This window comes from Erpetoichthys calabaricus, chromosome 9 (genome assembly GCF_900747795.2).
Source record: "Erpetoichthys calabaricus chromosome 9, fErpCal1.3, whole genome shotgun sequence".
In the NCBI taxonomy this organism is placed as follows: Eukaryota; Metazoa; Chordata; class Cladistia; order Polypteriformes; family Polypteridae; genus Erpetoichthys; species Erpetoichthys calabaricus.
Genome location: NC_041402.2, coordinates 106,007,600 through 106,024,670, shown reverse-complemented (window position 1 = coordinate 106,024,670; position 17,071 = coordinate 106,007,600). Strand labels below are relative to the sequence as shown.

At 36.8% G+C, this 17,071-nt stretch overlaps 1 protein-coding gene across 1 annotated transcript in view; it reads right to left on the bottom strand.

Moving 5' to 3' along the window:
* The window catches only part of LOC127529079 (fibulin-7), a 113,900-nt gene that overhangs the window by 49,874 nt on the left and 46,955 nt on the right, over window positions 1-17,071 (bottom strand). Inside the window, exons 4-6 of the mRNA XM_051931545.1 lie at window positions 11,622-11,792; window positions 9,626-9,751; window positions 6,869-6,994 (exon numbers count right to left, since the gene is read on the bottom strand). Of these exons, the coding sequence (XP_051787505.1) occupies window positions 6,869-6,994; window positions 9,626-9,751; window positions 11,622-11,792 (423 nt within the window). The remainder of the gene's footprint in view (window positions 1-6,868; window positions 6,995-9,625; window positions 9,752-11,621; window positions 11,793-17,071) is intronic.

Genomic DNA, 17,071 nt, shown 5'->3' with positions numbered 1-17,071 from the left:
AATGACAAAAACCCAATGAGAATCCAAAAAAGAAAAAAAGAAAAAAAAAGATAATCTTGAAAACAGAGAGGAAATCTGTGTCCTCATTGATGAACTCTTATAAGAGTATTACTTTCTTTATTACTTATATTTTGCATTTCATCTTTTAATATTGTGTTATAGGTTTTGACCTGTAATAAGTGTGATATACTCTTTTAATATTAATTTAGAAAAGATTCTTTCATTTTTTTGGTTTAATAGGTTCAGGTGAAAGGTTAAGCAGGAGAGAGATAGATAGATAGATAGACAGATAGATAGATAGATAGAACTTCAATTGTCCCCAGGGGAAAATTTGGCTTTTTACAGAACCTCACCAATAAATAAATAAACACACACACACTGATCTGAACACATACCAGAATAACTGAAAATGAGAAAAACTATAAAGAAAGAAAACTTCTTGTCTTGGCAGTAACAGTCACTGTGAAGCATTATGAAGGTATACTATTGTTGATATAAATGAGCCCTAGTGGTGTTTCTTAACAAACATCTGCTGAATAATTGATTGGCTGAAAGTACTTAGTGTTAGTGTGTCCAAGAGGGGATGTGCAGCATTGTTCATAATGGAACTAATATTTTTTTTAAATTCTCTTCTTTGCTACTACCTCCAGGGGGTCAAGAGTGCATCTCATAACTAAGCCTGCCCTTTTAACTAACTTGTTGATTTATTGGGCCTCTCTTGAAATGATGTTACCAGCCCAGGACACCACAGCATAGAAAATTGCACAAGCCATCACAGAGTTGTTCAATTGAACATGATCTTCTAAGGAAAAAGAGTCTGTTCTCTTTTTCCTCTATTATACAGTATAATTCCTCTGTTCCAATGTGTCATTGACCCCTAAGTACTTGTAGGAGTGCACCACCTGTACTTTCACTCCCTGAATAGTAACAAGACATGCAGCTTTGGTTGCAACAAAAGTTAATAACCAGTTCCTTGGTTTTGCTGATGTTAAGGTATAGACAATTCTTTCTGCATCACGAAACAAAGATCTCCACCTAATTCCTATACTCTGTCTCATGCCTCCAATTTTGTCAATAGATCCTATAAGTGTAGACTCATCTGAGAATTTCTGAAAGTGATATGACAGTCCAGGACCATCCTCTCAAAGGTCTTCATGATGTGAAACTTAAATGTCCTGGTCTGCACTCATTGGATGAGACAATGGTCTGCCACAGGTAACCAAACCTGTTAACATCTCAAACACCAGGTACTAGGAGGACCAGAGATTTGCCTCTTTATCTCTCACTCCTAGCCTGGGAAAGAGAGATGGATAATCTGGGAATCCCTCCAGGCCTGACTGTATATAGGGTGTGGTAATCCGCCTTCCAGGAATTACCACTTTAAAGGTAAAAGAAAAAGTCCTAAGAATAGGGTAAAGTTGACTTTTATAGAATAAAAGTTAAAGCACTTACCTGTTTAAATTGTTGAAGTGTGGGGTGTGCTTTTGCGATCATTTTAAGTTTGTCTTCATGAAGCAGTTACACACAGCAGAATGCCGGTGACAGGTTGGTTGTGCCTCCAGGTCAGGCATGCTGGAGGATGCTGCACACACCCCATCATAAAGGCGAGAGCCTCTTTAACCCCGGCCGTTAGCATTAGAAAAGGTGCAAAGTGTTTGTTTGTGAGAGATTGGGATCCCCAAGAAAAAAAAAGTAACATACTGTACTTTTGTAGTGCTTATCAGCTCTTCTGAATTTCGCACTTGTGCTCGCTCGCCAGGGTGCTAGCCCTATTTAATACATGCCTTGCAAGGATTGAGAGACGCACCTCTGCAGAAGGCACCTGCATCAGTCGCAACTGTTGAAAAGGAGTAGCATGTTGCAGGATTGGCTGAAGATTTGTTCCCAGACTATAAGAGGCCCTTCCTGCCTTGTCTTTAGACTCGTGGTTGTCATCTCAACCATATACAAGTATACAGATAGATGAAATTGCGAAGCTCAGGGTCCACAGTGTAACAACATGAAGTGCAAATAATAAATTAAAAATAGAATTAAAATTGAGATTTAAATTTAAAATTAAAACACAAACAAGACAAGACATTGTGCAAAGACAAGACAAAGAAGTAACAGCAATATTGACGTGTAGTTAGCAATATGAACATTGATGCAATGTATGGTATTTGCAATCTAGATACATAAATATAGTCAATAGATATTTAATATAATAAATAAATAATAGATATAGATAATACAGAAATTATCAGTTTATGATAATAGTTGTTAAAGACATGTGTAAACAATGACAGGTCAGAATGTTTCACAGCAGTAGGATATCAAGAGTGTTAAAATACTTAAAGGTCAGTATGAGATTTTCAGTTCTTTTCTACATGCACACTCGTCGTTGCAGGAAAGTGGCTCGCATATATAAAAGTTCTGTTTTTAGAGGTGGTTGAGGCAGTGTGGAATATCCCAGGTGGCATCATGGTGTTAAGGAGTCTGACAGCTTGGGGGTAAAAACTATCCTGCAGACTGGCAGATCTGGCTCTGATGCTGCAGTATATTCTCTTGGATGGCAGAAGTGTGAAAAGTCCATATGAGGGGTGTAAAGGGTCCTGCACACTACGTTTGTAAAAAATGTCCTGTAGTGAAGGGAGAGGCACCCCAATAATGTTCCCTGCTGTCTTCACTATCTTTTGCATGTGCTTGCGGTCGGATATGTTGCAGTTGCCATACCAGACAGTGATGCAGCTGGTCAGAATTCTCCCAATGGTGCCTCTGTAGAACATGGTGAGGATGGAAGGGGGAAGACTTGCTCGCTTCAGCCGCCTCAGGAAGATTAGTCTCTGCTGGGCTTTCCTGATTAGTGATGAGGTGTTATGCGTCCACTAGGGAATCCATTCCCGGATGGGTTTATCCATTTCATTCCCGGGAATCCCGGGCTCCCGGGCATGACACAGTGCACGGCCATCTCACATGTGGACGGTTTTAGAACGACCGACACTTATTTTTAATAAAACTACTGCAATATGTTGACACAAATAAAAGACTAACCTTATCTACAAGCAGTTCATGCTGTCATTTAAGTACATGTATCTTTAGTTGTGGTAATAAGAGCGTAGAAAGCACAACGTCCTTACAGGTGGTGCAGTGGTAGTGCTGCTGCTTTGCAGTAAGGAGACTGTGGAAGATTATGGGTTCGCTTCCCGTTTCCTCCCTGTGTGGATAGCACTTTGAGTACCAAGAAAAGCGTTATATAAATGTAATTTATTATTATTAACGTGTCCAGTGTGCAGTCGATCCAAGAATGCACCTTCGTGCAGAAGTACGCCAGCCTCTAAGAAAGCACGCTCTGCCTCCACTGAAGTAGGCGGCACAATCATCAGATACTGATACACTTGTTCTAAACAACACTCGCGCTTGCCGTTGCTCTGAAACACCTGAAACACCGCCATTTCAGCTTTTACTGATGCATCCAGTTTCTTGTCATCATCCTGTGATGGCAAATTTCTTGGCACAGATAATGCAGATACAACAGACTGACGCTTTGCAATTTCAAGTTGCAGTTCAAAGCTGTTGTCTGATGAAGTGCAAGCTGCAGCAATGGCGCCACCTTAATTATTTTCAACTATAACTCTGTTATTTCTTTATCGATTTTTACACGCTATATATGCAAGCTTGGCCGTTCCCATTTTCCCGAGAATTACAGCAGTTTCATTCCCGGGAATGCAGGAATGAAAAATGTCTGGGAATCCCAGGCTCCCGGTAATCGGGAGCCCGGGAATGGATTCCCTAGCATCCACGTAAGTTCCTCAGTTAAAACAAGATTTATTATGTCCAAATCTTATTGAAGAATTTCATCCAGAAGGGTCATCAACAGAAGAAATGAGTACATGGGTAATCCTAGCACAGAAACGATGAAGTCAAACTAATTAACGCGAAAATTGATGATCGGTTACACTGCAAACTGGTTAAATGCGTATCAATAGACTATGCTGAAACAGTTGGTGGTCATGGTGCAGAAGATGAAAACATCAACTTACAATATCCCGTAGAATATCTACAACCGTTAACACCGTCCCGTCTTCCACTGGCTGAATTACTGTTGAAAGAAGGATGTATCGTAATGTTATTGCGTAATTTACGTATGAGTGATGGGCTATACAATTGGAAAAGATTAGTTGTATTCAAAATTGGTCGAACAATTCTGACATGTAAAAATTTTAACAGGAGACAAGAAAGGTAATGTAGTACATCTTCCGCGGATAACCTTAGACACCAAAGCAGATCTTGATATGCCATTCATATTAAAACATTTACAGTTTTCTGTTAGAATAGCTCTTGCTATGACAATTAACAAATCACAGGGACAAACATTCAAAAAAGTCAGTTTATTTATTAGAGAGAAAGAAACGATATTCACTCACGAGCAGTTATATGTTGCATTATCAGAATGTAACACCAAAAGTGGAATCAAAATTCAATGCTATATTGACGAAAAGTTAATTCCAAGTTTTGCAGAAAAAGTGTAAGTTTAAAAAGTATTTGTGTGTTAATTCCAAAGGCAAACAGAATGAAAACGTATAACGCAACGAATACCTCTAACGCAACATGAAACATAACTTTTCTTTTAATTTATTACGTTTTACTATTTCTTACTATGGTTAATTACTCACTTTAATGTAATATAAAATAGTTAGGTCTATTATGCATATGTAACAATTCCCATGAAATAACAATCTGTTTAAGTTGTACATCTGCTTCCCCATATGTGAGCAGCAGAGCTGTGAAGTGGCTAGCACGTAGCACCTGCCTGGGGGTTGGCGAGCGAAGTGAGCAGGGGGCCAGGGCCCCTTGGTGGTTAAAATGTAACATCTTTGTAAATTGTATTGTGTCAAATAAGAAAGAGTGGAGTGCTAAACATTCTTACACTGCACATACACAGTCTGGACTTTAACCCTTTAGAATAAAGAAGATAGACTGGACAGCATGTATTCAGCAAATAAGCAAATCAATGAAGTATATTGCAGATTAAATCATGCTTCTGAAAGGATCAATCAGTAAAATGTTAACTTTATATCATGTGTTGTGTAAATCTATTCTGATAACAAAGTGGTTATAAATAAGATTTTGTGCCTCAGTTAGGGGACCATTCCTCCTGCTACACAGCTGACCACAGGGATGCTCCTCTCTTCTAATAAGAAGAAAATAAATGCGTGCTAACAAGCTTCCTCCTGTCTGGGTTTTTGTCTGTCTGACTTTCTTTCACACCTTTGCTTTGGTATGCTGTTACAAAAATCTGAATCTTGGGGATTAAAAAACTGGAGAGTTTTGTTAGACTGGTTCAGAAAATAAACAGTGCTGATCTTCTATCAGTTACAAAGCTTGTGTGATGGAAACTCCATTTTAGAGGTACTATCAAATCATTTGTTCAACTAATTTCCCCTCAAAATGCAGAAACAGTTCTTCTAATTCCAAAATGAATAGGATTATGTACTTGCTGATAGCTATGACTGCACTTAACAATAAATTATTTTTATAATATGTATGGATATGTGTATTATTTTTCTTTGTTTTCCTGTTTTACTTTATGTCCTTTCATGTTGTTGAATTAAATATTAAATTACACCTAATATTTTGTAAAGGTGAATCACTTACATTTTCTTAAAATTACATGACCACTAGTCAAAGCTCCTTTTTTATTATTTGAAAACTATTTTTCAGTTGACATTCCTATTAATTTCTTATTGTCAACATTTTTTGCAAATTGTCGTTTAACACATGTAGCACAGTTGTCTGCCAATTTCAATAAAAACAGCTTCTGGAAGGTTTGAGAGTTACAGTGTAGTGAATGTAGCATTAGGGAAAAGTAAAATACCAATGAAATAAAACTTTCAGTGACAGCAGAAATGAGGATGATTTAACAAACAACAATATCAGACACTAATTTAATCACTACTTGAATTAACTGCCTGAATGTAATGTTTTCTAGCAAAACCATCTATGTGGTACTCCACCTTATAATTAGAAGAACAGATGATGATTCCATATTAATGGGAATTACCCTTAGTCTTAAAATGGCATTATAAGACATTACTATCAGGGGTTCACAGCCATTGCATAATGTTACTTAAAACCTTAGTGAAAACAGTACCAGGGACCTGAAAAAATGTATAAGCCCAAGAGCCGCTTAAAAATAAAGAATTTACTCCCAAAAATAACTCAGTACCTTAGGTAGATAAAATAACATGATGGTAAAATGGTAAAAGCAAGAGGGTTAGAGATGTATGATCAAAGCTCAGTTTGGAGAAGTGTGCCTTCAGAGATATTTCGGAATGATAGAATTGGGGGAAACATGTCCCTCTTGGAGATTTCGCAACAGTAAAGAACATATACAACTGCAGATAGCAGGGGAAGGGGTGCCAGGTGAATAAAAAAACATGGTAAAAAAGCAGTGGAGGGGGATTGAAAAATAGCCCAAAATACCATTTTGTTTTAGAAAAACTAGCCCAAAAACTGCAACCCGTGAAAGCCCAATCTTTCTTTCAGATGCCAATAAAAAAATAGCTCAATCAGGCAAGAAAACCATGGATCTGGCAACACTGAACAATGCCTACTATAAACACCTCTATAATTGTTATAATGTCTCAATCATAGAAGAAGATGAAATTAGATTTTTTCCCACTTCTAATCCATTGTACCATATATGCAGAGGCTATTTATGCAATATATATAGTAGTATATACAACACAGACAGTGCATAAGAAACAGAAAATCCAACACCTTGGCAGAAAATTACAGTACATTTTTGGTAAAACCACACTATGAGTTATTACACCAAACAATCTTTGAACCAGGATAGCAGTGAGGCTCAAAGAACACAAACTCTTACCATGGCATAGGTTACTGTCTCTTCCAGACATCTGGAAACCAACATCACAAGTACACTGAATGGATCCTTGAGCAGATGTGCAGTGAGGTTGTCTGCTGAAAGAAGAGTTGGTCCAGCTAGCCCAATCTGCAGATACATTTGAGCAATATATGAGGAAACCAAATCTGCCAAAAAAAGTTTCATTATAAGGCAACAAAACAACTGATATCAAATTCCATTTGGCATTTCTGTTTTAGAAATTGAGAGGTTAGGAACACTTTTTATTTCATAATTTAACTTAATGTACTCAAAGTAAATTCTGAATGTGTCAGTAAATGTTACAATCATACTTTTTGTTTCATTTGTTTGTTTTTTTCCCTGTCTTTAAATGTAAATCTGCAAAAATGAAAAAAAGTGTTGCTTGAAATTTGGCAAAATGATAACACGGGATAATCTGCTATTATATTAACAATATTTATTCTTCTATTTATTACAAATTGTTTTTACATTGTAAATCACTTGTATTTTTTCTCATTGACTTCCTTCATATGTAGCTAACTATTCTAGAAGTGTAAAATGTTTCATGGGAATCTACAAACTTTGCAATTCTAAATCTAGCTGCAATCTCATTAGTATGAATTTCTTTAATACTTATTTTTCAATTATTTTCAGTTTGCTCAAAAAGAGTCATGAGTGAACTCATAAAACATTTGGTTGGAAGGAGTTTGCATATTCTCTCCATGTTTGCATGTTTGCATATTTTTCTAGGTTCTCTTGATGTAACTGTTAGTTTATCTGGCAACTCTGGTTTAGTCATGTATGAGTGTGAGTGAGCATATTTGCGTGTAAATGTGCCCTATAATACAAAAAAGTCCCATCTGGGATTGGTTTCTGCCTTCCCAGGACTATTTGATGGAATAAGGCAATTCAAATAATGGATGAATAGGTCTTCACTATTTTTCATATAACATTTACCCTCACACCTTAAAAATAAAAGCAAGTACATATGAAAAAAATCTTTCTTTTGAAGTTGAATACTGGAATCCAGAAGAATAAATCTTATAAAACTTAAGATTTTTATTCAAACAATAGTTTTTTGTCTTAAACCTGCTATTGATTTGCATGAGTTCAAATGTTTGTAATGTTTCAAATTACCTTGCTCTATTACTCCTGTTTGGAAGCTGGTATTAATCTTTGAGATGGATAGCATTTGCACCCTGAGTTACATGCTGACTAAATTATTCACAATATTTCAAAGGTGAAATTAAATACTGCTTAATATAGACAATATTATGCAAATTCAGAATTTAGTCATTTCTTATAAAAAAACAGATCATATATTTTGCCATTTAAGGGAGTAAAACAGATCACTGTAGAAATAAAAAATCAATCAAAAAAATAATCACTGTAGAATTTGCCCATACTTCCTTATCAATTAAAATTATAGTTCGTTTTACTATATCATATTGTGGTTGCACTCCAAAGCTGATATTCTTCAACTGAGTTTAATTCAAATTATGTTTCTATATTATAGTAACTGTCACATATACAAACACCAAGTATACAAAATCTGGTAAATACAGGTAAAAGTAAAATGTAATAAAAAAGCAAAAAACTCTAGACCTTGAATATATAAAATTAGCATGGTAAAGCACAAATGTAAGTACAGTACTTAAAATGTACCTTAAATGTTCTTAATACATACTAAAAGTTTCCTTTCTATTAAAAAATGTCTCTTCTTGCTTTAATCCATAAGTAAAATTGCACAAAATTAGCTCATGTATCTATTAATTCTTCCATGCACAAATGTCCATAATGGTTTATTCAGTTTAATGTGTTTTCAAAGTATGTACATGTATAAGCATGAATCGTGCAAATACCATAATCTTCTTTGTGTTAATGGAATTCATGGAATATATATTGAACAAAGTGAAAAAACTGAGATTTACTCTTTCTTATTAATAATATAAAGTGCATCACAGAATATAATTGTGCTTCATCTTCAAAATTAGGATGTTTGACAAAAGTCATATTTAATGAAATACAGCTACTAAATTCTTATTTGTAAATGAGAGTTTGGGAGATTTCAAAGAGACTTTTGATGTCTGAAGATTTACCATTCTTGTACAATATATTCTGAATTATTATCTGGTGCTTTTCTATCTACTGGGTTTACAAAGTGCATATTAGCAAAATAAATAAATAAATATATTGTGATGCACACCCACATGGGCAGGCGTTGCGGCCAGGATGGAGCATGGTTCCTTACCTGAAGGCCAGCTCTTTGGAGACACAAGAAAGAAGGCAAGAATCATAATATCTTGGCCAGGAGACAGGCAAGAGATGCCAGTGTGGAAGTGTCTGCTTATATATGCTTAATTTAGACTGTTTAAGTAAGGTTCAGTTCAGGACATGTTTAAAATATGCATTGTTCATTTAAGTAAGAGCTGTCAATAATGATAATTGTAGCTTTATAGTTTGAGAATACATAAACTGCATATTCATTATTTCTTATGGAATAAAAGTTTGTTTTTCACTGCTTCAGCAGAGCCATTTATTCTGTGCTGCTACTCTCCATGTGCACATATGTATCAATAAAATGATTCCTGAATTTAACTAAACTGCTAAATAGAGTGTAAAACTCTTTTTTTCCTGCAGTGTAGAGTACGCTGAACTCTAGAACAATACTCAATTCAAATTGTATCCTTGTTCACTTTCAACTTTTGAACAAAGAATAATTTTATGACTAAGAGGTCTAAATTTCAGTATTGTACTTACGGGAGTTAGTAGGATTCTGACAGTATTTTCCAGACCAGGCTCTGGAACAAATGCACAGAAAATGATTGTCTTCTTCCACACAGGTTCCACCATTTAAGCAAGGTTTACTAGAACATCCGTCTATCTCTGAAAAACACATACACACAAAAAAGGCAAATTGGAATTTCTGTAGTTACAACATATTAACAAGATTCTGTTTTTTCAGTTTATTATAAATACCAGTTGTCTAAAAAGAACGCCAGCTAACATCCATCCATCCATCCATTTTCCAACCTGCTGAATCCTTACACAGGGTCACGGGGGTCTGCTAGAGCCAATCCCAGCCAACACAGGGCAGGAACCAATCCCAGGCAGGGTGCCAACCCACCGCAGGACACACACTAGGGCCAATTTAGAATTGCCAATCCACCTAACCTGCATGTCTTTGGACTGTGGGAGGAAACCCGAGCACCTGGAGGAAACCCATGCAGACACATAGAGAACATGCAAATTCCACGCAAGGAGGTACCGGGAAGTGAACCTGGGTCTCCTTACTGTGAGGCAGCAGCGCTACCACTGCGCCACCGTGCCACACCAGCTAACATTTTTTTGAAAAAGCCAGTTTACTAGCTCAGTCTTTCAATTGAGTTTTAAAGTGACTACTCTATAGCAATCTATAGCAGACCAAAAAAAAAATCTCGTTTGGCATGTTTCATTTTAACATTACATCTTTGACTGCACTCTTATAGAAACCCCTTTCTGGTGTATTCTCAAAGAAACAGCATGCCAGAATAAATGGCACAAAAACTGGATCACTGGATCCTGGTTTCAGTGCCCTGAGCAGCATTGTTGGACTTGGTACTCCAGTTCTGGTGGTGCGGTGAAGGAGATCAATCACATCCTACTGGGCAGATGCTGGAGGCTCCTACAGAACTGCAGGGTCTACAGAAGAGCCCAGTTTGAGAATTCTGACCACAGACTTGTTGCCGCTACTCTGAAGATCCAGCTTATGTCCAGTAGGCTACCACCTATTAGGAGAATAAGGCTGGACTTGGCCTGAGTCCAAGATTTTGCATGCAGTTTGTGTGAGGAACTTGCAGACTTGGGTGCAATTGCTGATCCTAATGGGATGTGGGAGATCTTCCGTGACAAGGCCCTGAAGGCTGCTGAGGGATAATCTGGTGTTGCTGGTGTTCTCAGAAGGTGGTATTTCATCTCATTGGGCACCCTGGATATCATAGAGAGGAGTCGCATCACATGGCTTGATGGCAACTCAGGTCTGTACCAGGAACTGAGAAGAATGGCTGCGAGGGCTCTGAGCGCAGATAAGGAGGCATTTGTTATAGAAATCTGTGAGCAACTGACATGCCACCTATGGTCTAGTAACCACCGTCTTGCTTATGGAGGAATCAAAGCATTACACACATCTGAATCTGTTCCTTGGTGAGTTGCAGTCAGGGTGGGTGATGGAACAATCCTTATATTTGACTTTATATTTTACACTTTACATTTCATCCTTTAGATTAATATCTGTTTTAATGTTTGCTTAACTTGATATAGCATTTACATATAGTATGTAAAATGTAGTTAGGTTTGTACCTTTCATCATTATCTAACAATAGTATCTGATGAAGTGTCTAATTTGCATCACAAGCAATAAAAAAAACTGAATTTCCCACGTGGGACAAATAAAGCTCTACTTATCTAATTGTATTAATATTTAAAAGATTAATCATTAATTTAAAAAGACAAACTATTTACAGCACATTCACAGACAATTAGCAGGTAATTCCTAAGCTGTTTCATTCAATGAATGATCCAAGGCAAAACTGCTTCTTACATGTTACTGTTACATTGCATTTTCTCCTGCTTATCATCTATTCATAATCATGTTTTAAGACTGATGTGTATCAACATGCCACATTCACATTTTCTTTTTCCTATTATAATTAGGCATCAATGAAACATTTTACATTTTCAAATAATTTCATCTAAAGTTGTAAACTATTAGACTTACTTTGACAGTAAGGCTGCTGGCCACCCCAGTAGGTGGACTTCTCACAAATTCTAGTTTCTGACCCAATCAGCTCAAATCCAGGATCACACACAAAATGCACCTCATGACCCACAGTGAAGATATTTCCTAGTTTCCTACTGTTGGCTGGGATCTCAGGGTCTGGACAGGTCTCTGCAGGTAAACACATTAGAAACAGTACAAATGTAATTTTTAGCAGTAAATAGTTAAAGAAAAAATAGAATTAAATTTCTTTTAAAATGGTTTTGTTAAATATCAGCAAAGACTTAATAGAATTGATTTACTTAATTTATTATTTTAGAATGAAGTGTTAACATTGAAAAAAGTATCCATAATAAATAAACTATGAACATAAGTTTTCTAAAATGTATTTCTAAGCAATATGTATTTTTACACTCTATTTACAGTTAGTTTTCTGTTGTATGTAGTTCTTATTACTGTAAATATGTAATGCTTTTGAAAATACTACATAAAGTTCAGAAATCTGGTGTGGATGTTAGAGGTCGCTGTTGCCCCTTTAACCCCAACACACAGACGCTCAGGACACAGTAAGTAAAAGCACCAAGAAGCGTTTTAATTATTTTCTTCTCAATAATTGTGCCCAAAGCACCACAGCCACAATATCACAGGCAATAAGCACAAGTAAAATCAACAATAATCGCAATTATTTCTCCTCCACACCTCTCAGCAAGTGTTGTTCACCTCCTACTGACTCTGGCTTGCTTGCTGGGTCTTCAGCCATCCTTTAAATAGTGCCTGACCCAGAAGTGCTTCCGTTCTTCCTCCCACGTGATTTGCCAGAACTTCCGGGTCAGATGGAGAACTCAAGTTCTTTAGTCAGCCCGGAAGTACTTCGGGGCTCCCATTCGCATGATTCATTAGTACTTCTGGGGTATAAGGAAAGTACAACTCCCCATGTCCTTCAACAGCTCCCCCTGGTGGCACCCACGGCACCCAACAGGGCTGAGAAACTGAACTCCAAGTCCCAGGATGCCCTGTGGGAATCTGGGGCACCGCTATACTCCAGGGAAGCTGCCATCTAGCATCTTGGGGGAGGCAGTGTCCAAAAGTTGTTGCCTTCCCCCTTCCTTTCATTCTTGGGGTTGAGCTGCCGGCCATCCATTGCACTGGACACATACTATGGAGCCTTGTCATTGTTTATGAACTGCAAATTTAATAGATAATGTGAAAGACACAAAGGAAATTTTTTGAAAAGTAGAAATGTGCTAAATATGACATTTCTTTACCTTTTTTATACAGCAAATATTTATGGTTCAAAATGTTGGTACCATGTTGAATTTTTTGTACTTACAGAAATGATAGACTCTTTCCAAGGACTGTTCTTACAGTACTGTATGTTCTTTTGTGAAACAAATAACAACAACTATATGGTGACTGAAAATTCTCACAACCTGTTCATCTCATATTTAAACTCTTCATGAGACTCCTGCCCTAGGACACATTCCAGGGCATACTTACAGACTCAACCATACAGTTCCCAAATATACATATTTTTGAAAGTGGGAGGAAAACAAGAGTTCCTGAGCAAAAGTCCATGCAGATATAGTCAGAATTAGCAAATTTCATATCAGCAGTGCCCACCTCAGAATTCATGAGCGGAGCAGAGAGGTCGCAATGTTAACCACTGCACAACCATGCTTTCCCTTTACTGAACTCATTAAATCCAATTTTAGGGTAGCATGGATTCATATTGCTGATATATGTTTAATTACTCTCAAAATAAATCAATAAAACCCGAAAAATGATTATCTTAAATTTTAATGTCTAGAGACATATATTCACTTGTTTATGTTTGACACAATGAAGTACAGAATATTTGGAGTGAAACTTAAAATTCCCAATTCAGTTATTACATGTTACGATTGTATTCATGTTCTGTAACTCTTTTGAGACAAGTCACACAGAATCCATTAGATACCACCCTGTTATAATGCTTCATCATTTTGACAAAAAAAACAGGCAAGGGCAGCAAACAGGTTTTAATTCACTGAACAAAACTCAACTAGCATTAGGATCATATAGTACTAATACTAGTAGAGAAGTTCTACACACAATGAGAAACTTGGATTTGCCTATAAAAGCACGGATTGGACAACAGAATATCTGTACTTTTCCTCTATCAAGAAAGTGTCTGGTGACTGGGAATAATGAGAGGCTGGTCTGAGTTAGGTTTTTCCTCTGAGACTTAATGAGGGTCTGAATTAAAATCAATTCATTATGAATTGTATAGTTAAAGTAATGTTCTGGGAGACTTAAGATCACCAAAGTAATACATTATATATTTTTCTATCATTACAGTTTCTGCTTTGGAACAGCATACTGCACATTTGTTAGCGTTACTGCCTTACAGTTTGTACTGACAACACAATGCGGCAGTTTTTAGTCTTTTACAATCAAGAGATGGATCCTAGTTTGGGAAAACAAGCCAAGTTCATAATCAGGGAGACAAAAATCTAACTAAATCCAAGTTGTGAAACCAAAGACAAACTGTTGCAAAGAATGTAATAGTGAGTGAGAACATAATAGTAATTAGCGAGCAAATATTTTAAGGACACACAATATCTTACAGTAAGTTTTTAGGCTGTATTTACAAACCTGAAAAACCAGGCAGTGTATAAAACTAACGTTTATACTGGCATGGTAATATTATCATGAGTCGCCTGCTCCCAGTTGTCTTTACTAAGCAATGGCATAGTTAATAGTGAAAAGTGGAACAAGTAAGTTCTGGCTGCCATACACTTTCATGAAACTGACACAAAAATTAGTTTGCAGGCAATTTCGCAATTTCATCACATGAAACTCACTAACAAGAATTTTGCAGGGTTTTAAAGGTTGTTTGGAGTGGTAAACAAGAAATACTGCTCCCTAAAGCCTTGTTCACACTTTTGTGATTACTTGTGTACTTTTCTACAGCTAAATAATGCATGTAAACTTTTGCACACCATTATATCAATTCTATTCATACCTCTTATCCTCATCATTGTTTCTAAAGTTATTGTGACGAATTAAGAAAGAATCTGATGTTAATCAAGTTTGACAAAGTACCAAAGGAAGACTTCAGTTTTAATTTCTGAAATAACCAGTGGACGTTTACTGACAGGTTGAATTTTTTTCTTCTCAAGGATTTTGCCTTGACATATTCTTAATGGATCTATGGAGCCAAAAGAGGAAAATCAAGAAGGGGACAAAGAAAAGCAAAGAGAGAGAGAGAGAGAGAGAGCAAGAGAAAATGAAAGAGATGAAAAGAGCTACAGAACCGCAGCCCCTAAGATGAGTTCACATTTTCAGTCAGAATGGTAACTGAAACAGTTTAGCAATCAATTGAAGTATTTAGGAAGTTACACATTCAACAGCTTTTTCTGAAAGTAAAATAATATATAGTATTAATAGTAAGATGATTCAGACCTAAGGTGGGTGAAGCAGGCTTAGTGCTGAAGGGCTGCAGGTCGTAATTGTGTCTTTGAAAACCATAATGTTCTGATTAAGGAATACTTTGGTTTGGCAAATATATGGACTTAAAAAATAATAGTAAAATAAATATACATGCTGATTTTATTGTTTTCTTTAGGGGTTTACAATTGGTTGTTTGAACATGTAGGATTGCCATAGATGGAAGTAAAATCAGAAATAACTACTTAACTTTAACAATGAAAATAAGAAAAGGAAGGAAAAGAAAAGAAATTCAAAAGTATTAAACTGATTCTAGTGTTAAAGAGCAAGATGAATAGATTGGAGAACAAAGTGCCATTGCAATAAAGCACCCATGAATAAACACTACAGCCAAAGCCAAACAAGGAATAAATGTTCATGTGACAATTTAAAAGAACTTTATCTTCCTGAAACCAAAAAGATGTCTAAAAATACATACAACACAGTGGGGAATATATCCATGATGTGACAGGGGTCAGGTATTAAAAATTTTTGTTTATATATTTATATAGTATTAGTCAAAGTGCCCGGTGTTGTCCAGGTATATTTGTATAATGTGTTAAGGTATGAAACCAAATATTTATGAGTTTTTCAAATGTTGGCTCTTTTTTCATTGCTGGCTGAACTACAAGTGTCCCATCTGTTATCTATACTACCCGTCTTATGACTATCTGTTTCTCTGCTGGATTGAAACCATGAATGCTGTTTTTGGATTTCCTGGTTTAGTGTGGTTATACATATAGATGTTTAATCACACATTAAGCCCTGTCCGGCTTTAAAACTGCCATATTCCTCCTGTTACCTCAATTCTGTTTTGGACTGTGGAAGAAAGAATTGTTGACCCGTAAAATGGAAGGAGTCAGAGTCTCACACCAGAAGAAATGTTCATAAGCTTTCTTTTATTCTTGCATACCTAGACTGGAGTGTCAGTAGCATGCGCGCTGACAGGAAAGAGTTCAGCTCTTTTATATCAGCTGATTGTGTGCAAACTTTACAAGTTCGTATAAAGGCAGATTAATGCATGAGCCTTTTAGGGCTTAAAATAGACGGCAGTTACAGATGAGTACATAGAGTAGCTTATTCGTAAAACAGGAAGAACAGTTTATAAAAATACATTTCTGGTAAAGGCAGCTTTCTGGTAAAGTCAGATTCTTTTGAACTGCTCACACAGGTCAGCATCAGTAATATATGTTAAAGGTCACATATACAGTTTCTGAAAACTGTCAAGTACACATTTTCTTATAATATAAAAAGGACAGTTATCTGTAAACTGAAAATTTCCATTCCACAGGACTTATGTCTGTAAAGACCCATTATTCAATTTTGCTTTTTGTCCAGTGAAACTTTCAAGTATATGGGGTGGCTGCCCCAAACCTTTCTGTTGTGTCAAGGCATTTCATTTCACAGTATATATGCTGGATTATCGGGATACAACTTCTAGCCCTGGAGAACATTTATAACACACGCTGCCTCAGCCATGTGCACAGTCTTTTTGAATTTTTCCCATGTGGAAAACTCTTCAGAGCCTTTCCTGTACTGACATTGAGGTTCAGAAACAGTTTCATCCCAAGAGCTACTCAATCAGTCAATCAAGTGTCACAGTAGAACTGTTTTTACTTAGAATTACAATTTACAATTACCTGACTGTAAACTTGCACTACAGCTGTAATATTGCATATCCTGAGCCACTTTATGAACCATTTGCACAATCTGCACTATATGTACATGTTGTGATGGATGGCTGGGGCCTATTCCCAGCCAGGACGCCCCTGCAGCATATGTTCCAGGGAAGCAAGCATGGGAAACCCAATATCTCCCCCTGGACGCTAGATGGCAGCCTCACTGGGTTGCAGCAGTGCCTCGGACTCCCGCAGGGCTTCTTGGAGTTTGGTGTAGCCCTGTTGGGTTCCGCAGGTGCTGCCAGGGGGTGCTGCAGCAGGAGCTGCTAGGCCCCTCTGGGCACTAGTTTTGCCACACCCGGA